At 38.7% G+C, this 8771-nt stretch overlaps 1 protein-coding gene across 1 annotated transcript; it reads left to right on the forward strand.

Moving 5' to 3' along the window:
- Positions 1-234: 234 nt before the first annotated feature.
- On the forward strand, positions 235-6992 carry LOC143296195 (lysosomal proton-coupled steroid conjugate and bile acid symporter SLC46A3-like). The gene is made up of 4 exons (XM_076608007.1): positions 235-1600; positions 3615-3698; positions 4104-4260; positions 5745-6992. The coding sequence occupies exons 1-4, from the start codon at positions 364-366 to the stop codon at positions 5935-5937; spliced, it is 1671 nt and encodes a 556-aa protein (XP_076464122.1). The 5' UTR covers positions 235-363; the 3' UTR covers positions 5938-6992.
- Positions 6993-8771: the final 1779 nt, after the last annotated feature.

Consider the following 8771-nt stretch of genomic DNA (forward strand, 5'->3'; position numbering starts at 1 on the left):
TAAAAAATGCAAATTAAAAAAAAAATTCCCATGAGTTGTTATTAATGCCTTATTGATCCTGCATACAAGCTTATAGATGAACGACAATTCCAAGCACTGTTACTTTATTAGAAAGTGAGAATCATCCGATGGAATATGTGAGTCATTTGGCATTTTTTCGGTCTTCGTGACCCCACCGGAACCGAGCCAGGGGGCAGCAGGGGTGCATTGGATTGTCTGCTGTCGAATATACACAGCTAGGTCCTCCATTCGTCACGAGATCAAAGAGATTGCTGTCTGATTAGTCAACAACGTTCTGTCCCTGACAGACGCAGTGGATTCTTGTTTGAGCACATATGGAATATATGTGTTTGTTATTGTGTGATGGTTAAGCAAGACAGAAATATGGCAACGCAAGTGAATGAGAGAAGTCCAATGCGGCGCTCAGGCTCGCAGAATGAAACAGAAAGCCAAACAAATTGGAAGTGGAAAATGTTGACTCGAATATATAAGTTGATTGACAGAATACAGAGTTACTTTGTAGAGGTCGCTCTTTTCTTCTTCTTTTTGGCCCGACACATGACACTGCCACTGTTCCAGGAGTATGTTCAGACTGAAATTTACAGCCAACATGGACTTGATTTCTTGAGTTTGACACATAATGCCAACGCAAGTAGAGGGGCCCAGTGGAACGATGCGCATCACGAGAGTGTCTTGGTTGTGTTGGGATTACAGATTGCTGAGGGTTTACCAGCTATTGTGACAGTCATCATCTTAGGAGCTCTGAGTGACCGCACAGGACGACATCGAATTATGTTGTGGCTGCCAGCACTGGGAAGCTGTCTCTATTCGTTCATTTACATCCTGATCCAGTACACAGGGTGGAGCGTTGATGGCTTGTTTCTTGCTTCAGCATTGAGAGGTCTAAGTGGCAGTATGACAGCCTTTCTGGCTGGTGCCTCGTTTTACGCCATCAATTCAGTGAAACCTCATCAACGCACATCAAGACTTGCCATTCAAGAATTCCTGAATGGTGGAGCTTACGCAGTTGGAAATCTTATGGTTGGATTCTGGGTGAAGGATACTGGATTCTTGAGACCTTTCTGGTTTGCATTGATTTGCAGTATCATAGCGCTTCTCATTTCATTTTTTCTCATTGATGAGACAATGGAAGCTGTTAATGAAGAACAACAGAGACAACAGCAGAGCCCAAGGAGGAACCGCAACACAGGCAACTGCTGCAAGGACTTGTTCCAGCCAATGGCAAAGTATTTCAAATGCTGGCAGAGTTCAACACTTGTGAAGATCTGGCTGGCCATTCTTGCATTCCAGACATACGCATTTGTTCACATTGGTCAAGAGAACACATTGGTCCTCTATTTGACTGGTCAACCTTACCTGTACTTCTGGAGGAATTCAATCACTGGGGCTGCTCCATGGGTCAAGATTGGATTGCTCCTGTCTGTAATCATGGCTGTTGCTGCCATAGCCACAGCCCTTTGCACACCCATTTTCCAGCGCTTCATGTCGGACACATTGATTGTTTTCATTGGTCTCGCTTCCAAAGCAGTTGGAACTCTTTGGATTGCCATCGTCCATAATGAAACACTGATATTCTTTTGTAAGTTTTTAATTTTGTATCGAAACACTCAGTTTTGTTTGACTTTGAATCATGTGTTAATGATTTATTGCACCACATGATCATTATATCTGTGAAGTAAACTTACAGAGATTCATTAATTTTGTGATCATTCTATTATTATAATCCAGTGTGTGCTTTGTCTTTTGTTTTTCACACGCATTTTATATAGTGAGTTTGTGTGACTGCAGTGTGTAAACTTGCATGGTATGTTATACATGTGTGTAACTGTCACTACATGTGTGTGTGTGTGTGTGTGTGTGTGTTCATACAAATTAAAATTCAAAAGAATAAATTTGTTCTGTTTTTACCCATTTTGAGGCATATTCAAAAGATCATGTTAGGTGTTGTTGAGAAAGTAAGTAAAAAAAAAAAAAAAAGCCCACTTTTTAAAGCACTTGATGTAAATTTGATTACTTCTTATGCAACAGCTGATATGATTGATATGATATTCTTTGTGCCTCTTAAAAAAACTAACTAAATTCATATTAGATTTGTACTTGTAGTCATCTTTAAAATTATGCTAAACAGAAGTTGATAAAGGGACTGGGTTTGCATGCAAACCAATTAGTGGATTATGCTGACTTGAATTCACCCACAGTCATAATTTGCAAAATAATTTAATTACTTTAGAACGATATGTAAAGCATAAGAATAGCTTTGATAATAGAATTGATCATACAGACTAATGGAGCATATTAATGATAAATTTATACACACATAAACATAATTCAAGTTGGTTTGTCTTATATTTTGTTGTATACAATTTTATGTACACACATCCTGATCCTGTTGGTGTGTGTATGCAGTTTGACTGGTTTGTCATTTTGTGTGGTGGTGTCTGTCATGTTTGAGCAGTATTTTATTTTATTTTCTAGAATAACATTAGAAACAGTTGCCCCCCCCCCCCCCCCCCTCTCTCTCTCTCTCTCTCTCTCTCTCTCGCTGTAGCTTTCAAATTTGTATCATGATTTGAATAGCTGTTTATGTGACTTTCATCAGCCTGTACATTTACAGCTGCATGTATGTGGTAAGGTTGGGTTGAGTTTTGTTTGTTAATATTCAGAATTAGTGTCATGTTGACATTATGCTCCCTTCATTTAATGTTTTCTTCCTTTTGCTCTGTACTGAACAGGATAGTAGTGGAAGGGGGGACGCCAAAATTTAATGCTAAATTAGTAAATAGGGAAGGGGATGATTGCGAAACTACAGATCATTGTCAGTTGAAGTGCTACACGTTTTCATTGTGATAAAATATTTGATTTTGTTTCCTTTTGTTCTCATTTGCGTCTTTCATTTTAGTCCCTCATTTAGACTTAGAGTGAAGGATTGGTAGATTTGTTTACTTTCTTAGAATTTAGTTCCGTTTTGCCATGTCGCCTCATTTCCGATAGACTTCTTTCTCTGGATACACAGTTCAATTTTGAATTTAGACAGGTTCATTGTGCTTTTGTTTCTCGGTTGATTAAATATCTGAATGGAAAGATCTATCATAGGGGATGTGGGAGACTTTGTTTATTTGATTTATCTGTCTGTCCAAATGACCCTTTTTGAGGAAATCAACTGAACTTGTTGTTTGGTCTGTTTGTTTATTGCCTTTTATCGTTTGAAGGGAAGAATCTTCACTTGATTGTGTGTCTTTATTCTTGATTCCTTAATATGTCTCGTTTTATACTACTTACATTTTTGTTGTTTATTTGTTTTGCAATTTAAAACAGAGGTTAGAACTTCTAAAGTTCTCCAACAGTTCAAGCGAGATACACACAACAAAGTAGAAACTTGATAATAATAGGTTTATGGATCTGCTGAGCTTTGTAAGATCTATTACTAGTATTAGTCATCTAGTTTATCTATTCTGGAACATTCATGTATTAACTATATTCAGTACATTTTATGAACAATGAATATGTACTAAATCAGTAAATGGTGATATTTCACATTGATTTTACTGTCATTTGATTTACTGATTGAGGATTATTTCTCCTTTTTATTTCAGCAATACTTTTCCTTGCTTTTGAGCTTCTGCCATTCCCAATGTTGCGGTCTTCGGTGTCAAGGGGTATTGCTCCTTCACAGCAAGGTAAGCCATTGTTTAGTTTAATTTCAGGAACAGACTCTGAGACTGTCACTGTGTCAGTTTCAAGGAAGAACACATCAAAGTATACAGACTGATCCATAATTTAATTAATTAAAACATGCACCACACCTGCTGTTGAAAAAAATAAATCATAGATTGAAAGATCTTTATCATCTATCATATTTAATGTGGCAGCTTGTATGCATTGTATTACAGAGCTTCTGATTGACGGGAAAGAGCAGGGGCCACAAGACTTAGTCTAAGGTCAAGGGTCAAACACTTCTTGGCACATTTTTTTTATTTGTTTGTTCATAGTGTGTGCATGTGTACATTGTGTGTGTATGTGTGTGTTCTTTAGTGGAAGAAGTGGGGCTTTAAATATAGTTTAATAAACATTGATATTTTCAGGTTCTCTGTTTGCCATGATGCACTGCGGAGAGAGCATCACCTATTTCCTTGCCCCGTTTGCCTTCTCTGCCATCTACGCTTCAACCCTGCATTACTACAGTGGTCTGGTCTTCATTGTGTCTTTTCTGCTACTGACTCTACCTGTGGGCTTCACTTTGTAAGTCTTCAGTATTCAGGATGCAAGATTCAAGAATACTTTACTGTGTGTAATTACTGTAAAAGAAATTCTGGACATGTTTGCTGACAAATACTAAAATAGGCAACATATTGATAAGTCACGCTACTGAAACACTCCAGTCGAACTATATAACAGGGATCTAGCAATTTTTTTAATGAGTGAGTGAGTGTGTGTGTGTGTTGCCACTTGAAAACCATTTAGAGGCAGAGATTTTTTTCCAACTGTCAGTACAGTATTCAGGCTAGAACATAAAACATTTTTTCATAGTTACTGCCCAAAGAGTGAATGTGATAACCACATGAAAAACCCGAAGAAAAGTTGTTGTTTTTACCTTAGAGCAATATTCAAATTAATTGTTGGAATAAAATGTGGTGTTAACACAATCCGGAGGATGGGCCCCGATCAAGGCCATACTTTTCACAACCGTTTCAGATAAAGGAGTCAAAATGGGGCTTGAGAAAGTTTTCGATTTTTTAGTGGCACGTACTTTGCATAATGAGATTATAAGCTAAACATGTCTTACTTGACCTTTCCATTCTGTATTGCAACCAGTAAATGCAGAGTGTGTTTCTGTGCTTGTGAGCAGGAGAGTAATTTTCACGGTGACTGATTCATGTGAACAGTGAGTGTCAACAGTGGTGTCTGACATATTTGCAGTGAACCCCCTCAGTTTTAGGTGCCAGAATAATCAACACGTATGATTGTGGGCCTTCAACAACGAAGAAGAAGAAGAAGAGCCAGTTTCTTCTCAGTCTCAAGACAGACAACAGAATTAGATGAAGGGGCCCTATCAGGGCAATGTAACATTTTGAATTCAGTTTGTTTCAAACTCTTTGTGCTTTCCTGGATTCATTTACAAGTCATCAGTGTTTTCACAATTCCAACAAAAATTATGGATACTTTCATGATCTCAGTGGATAATAGTATAAGAAGGGAGGAAGTTTTATATTTTGTCCCCACGAATTCTATGTTTCTTATCAGTGTGGAACTTGCCAGTTCATAACTTCTAAAATTTGTGTTTTGGCGATTTTATTTCTTTCCCATACAAATGGGTTGTCTGTAGAGAAAATCGGGAAGCAAACTGACAGTACTAAGTGAGTAAATGCATAATTTTTTTCTTAATGATAATAATCATAATGTTGATAATGATAAAGGTATAAAGTACTGAATCTAGTGCAGAGACAAATCAAGAGTGTTCACACACAAGTCACTGGCACCCATGTATAATTCTATTTCACAGAAATAAAAAGTAAAACATAAATTTATATGAATAGAGAACTGGAGAAAACTGTAAACCAAAAATGAGGCAGGGGGTGGAAGGGGGGGTGGGGGGGGGGGGGGAAGGGACAGGGTGGAGGGCTGCTTGGAAAGAAGTTTTAAGGCCATACTTAACAGTGTTTTCCATTAAAACACATTTCACACATGCATATTGTGACATGAATCATATTCCAATATGATTTCAGAGGACTTTGGTACATGGAGCGGAACAGCCCTGTGGAGTATGAACCCATGGGCAACGGAAATGATGGGGCTGAGGTCAACCAGACGTCCACTACTGACCCCACTGAGTCAGCCATGCTGCCCAGAGACGTGCCTGCAGAGCCCATCAGCTTCATTGCACTTGACCAGAACCCGCCTGATGCGGCCGCCGTATGAGAAGGGACTACCACATTGTGTGATGATTTTTTTTTTTTTTTTAACATCTCACCTTGCTGTTCAGTTTTTAAAAGCAAGTCCATGATCCTGCTTTAAAGTCAGATTGCTTGTGATTCTGTCTGCCATTATCGTAGTCTGTGGAAGAAAAAATATTGATAACTTGGAATGGTTTTCACAAGACTTTGATTTGATGATTTATTTCAGAAGACTTTAACTTAACCACACAGCCTTGCTCACGTGTATTTCTCTCTCAAATAAAGACAAAAGCTTTAGCTTGCTGCCACTGATGTGAGTGTGAACATTTTCTGTAGCTTGGTATTAGTGTTTGAATCCTGACTCTCCATTTAGAGATGGCTGACCTTGTCATGGCTTCTGTGATTTGAAGATAGAATTTTTTTTCCCCCCGAAAGATGATGACATCTGTGGTGAATATTTTTTTCTGTTTTGAGATGTCATGTGGCTGTTAACTCTCTCCAAACGAAGGAATGCTCACACATTCCTACACAAAACGTATTCGGATTCGGACGAAGGAATGGAATAGCATTCTCCGAAAGTAAAATTCCATCATGCGCTGTACACGTGATTTTGTGATTAGCCAAGCAGAGTGCGCTGTTCTGGGTCACTCCACAATCGAACAGTATGATTGGTCAGCCTGGCATGTGTGGCCCGTCTCGCACACACGCTGACAAAGTCACTGACCGGTCGTCTGCTCGCGTGCCAGCCTGTTAGCAAAGCGGGCTCTTCTCAGAATGTTGTGAAGCGAACAAGGCAGTGACAGCAACGTTTTAGGGTTGTCGAAGTACTTGAAATGCTACAAACTGAAGGGTCGGACATTGAAGAGGTGGATAATGACAAAGAAGAAAGCGAATTTAATGCAGAAAGCGAGCATGGGTACGGTGATTCGGGGTGAAAAATTGGCAGTATTTTCTACATATGGCAAAACTGTAAAAATAAGATGAGAAATTTGATTTTTTTTTTATATGTAATAGCTCAACAAGTAATAAACCAGTTCTGAAAGTTTCATTTTCTTACTCTGTATTTTGTATTTTTTGTAATTTTTTTTCCAAACCCTTACAAATGGGCCGTCTGTGGGGAAAAGCAAGGGAGAAAACTTGTCGTCCCGAGTGAGTTAAGGGAGGACTTGTTTGTGGAGTTCAGAGATGTTTTCAAACAGTCTTTGACTATGATATCCAGATTCTTTGTCTCAAAACTTCAGGTCTGGTCACATGTAATACATAACATAAAATGGACTTCTGTACATTTTCCTTACCTTGCGGTCATCTTTCAGCATGTCCATTTTAGGTTTATGGAATAGTGTCAGATTTACTGGAAGCTTTGTCAGATTTACTTAAATTTGTTGATAACTCTTAAGGAAGAATACATAATTCATGATTGACAGCAGTCTGATTTTTATTTTCTTTCACCAAGCTTCAGAAGAAGTCTAATTGTATTTGTCAGCATACCTTGCCTCCATGAAAGGCTTGTCTTTTACATTATTTTTTTGTTTGTAAATCTATACATTTTCAAAAAAAAAAAAAAAAATCTGATTTGTGCTAAAAGTTCACTTTCAATCAAAACCTGGCCATTGATCAGTTTGAAGTAGTGGTGTGCAAACAACGAATGTTCTGGGTGTCAGAATTTTTAAAAATCTAAATACTCCTTGTAAGTTCTTTCCAACAGCAGCATAGAACATTATAAAAGCATTGACACAGATGATGGCCACACACAAAAAAAATCCTGTCCAGGAGTGAAAAACACTAGACAAAGAAAAAGTGTAAAAATGCTTCACAAATCATGCAAAGCAGTGGCGTTCTTTATTTCTGCATCTGTGGCCTGTTACTCCCATGTTCACTGTTATAGATCTGCAGTTCGGTTTTTATGTCGATGACCATTTTTATCCTGACATACAAGCATCCATTCTTCATTTTCAGGAAATGAGGGTGTGTATGCTTAGTCCACATGGTGCTTTTACTGGAATTGAACCCAGGACCCGTATTGAAACTCAGTTCTGAAACTGTAAGCTATTGTGTTCATCTAAAAGCAGTTGTAATATAAACTTCTCCACAATGTACTTGTAAGCGTTTGGTCATGTGTGTCTGTGTCTGTGTAAAACATTGATGCTGCTAACAGACCTAAGTTTTTGCCACAGTCTTTGACAGAAGCATAATCTCAAAGCCCTACCAGACTGTTGTGTAGAGCAGGACTGTGTGAGGATTGCCTTCAGACTTAACCCCCCCCCCACACACACACACACACACACTCACACACACACACACACACACATATAGAGAGGGAGAGGGAAGTAGTAAATTAATCAGAATGGCCATTAACCCATTCAGCCCTTGGGTTTTACATCCTCAGCAACTTTTCCTCTTTGCGGGTTTTGGCTGATCTGCATGATCAGAAGGGGTTTGAACTCTGATGTAATATCTCAGAAACTGTTCAACCCGTTTTTACCACCATCATTGTTGAATGGACTGTCAGATGATTCCGGTGCAGACTGGTCCATATCTGGGTCATAATGGTTACTACAGTCCATAAATACTTTGTACAGAACTTGATACGCAGTTAGCCTCTGACATTTGGCCATATTGATGTAGAAAAATGCAGAAAATGTACTGAAATGGACAGGTTTTTGCTACCAAATTGACATGTGTGGACACAGCCAGAGATACTGTAGATGCGATTTCTGCATATGTAGGAATGTGGAATCTGTTGTAATTGAATCAGTTTTACACCCAGGCAGTGCTCAGATGCAGGTTCATAAAACTGTTCAAAGTCACCTGAGCTGTGCTTGGGCGCACTGCAAGAAGTACACTCAATGACCCGGCATT

The sequence above is a fragment of the Babylonia areolata genome, chromosome 21, assembly GCF_041734735.1.
Source record: "Babylonia areolata isolate BAREFJ2019XMU chromosome 21, ASM4173473v1, whole genome shotgun sequence".
Taxonomy (NCBI): Eukaryota; Metazoa; Mollusca; class Gastropoda; order Neogastropoda; family Buccinidae; genus Babylonia; species Babylonia areolata.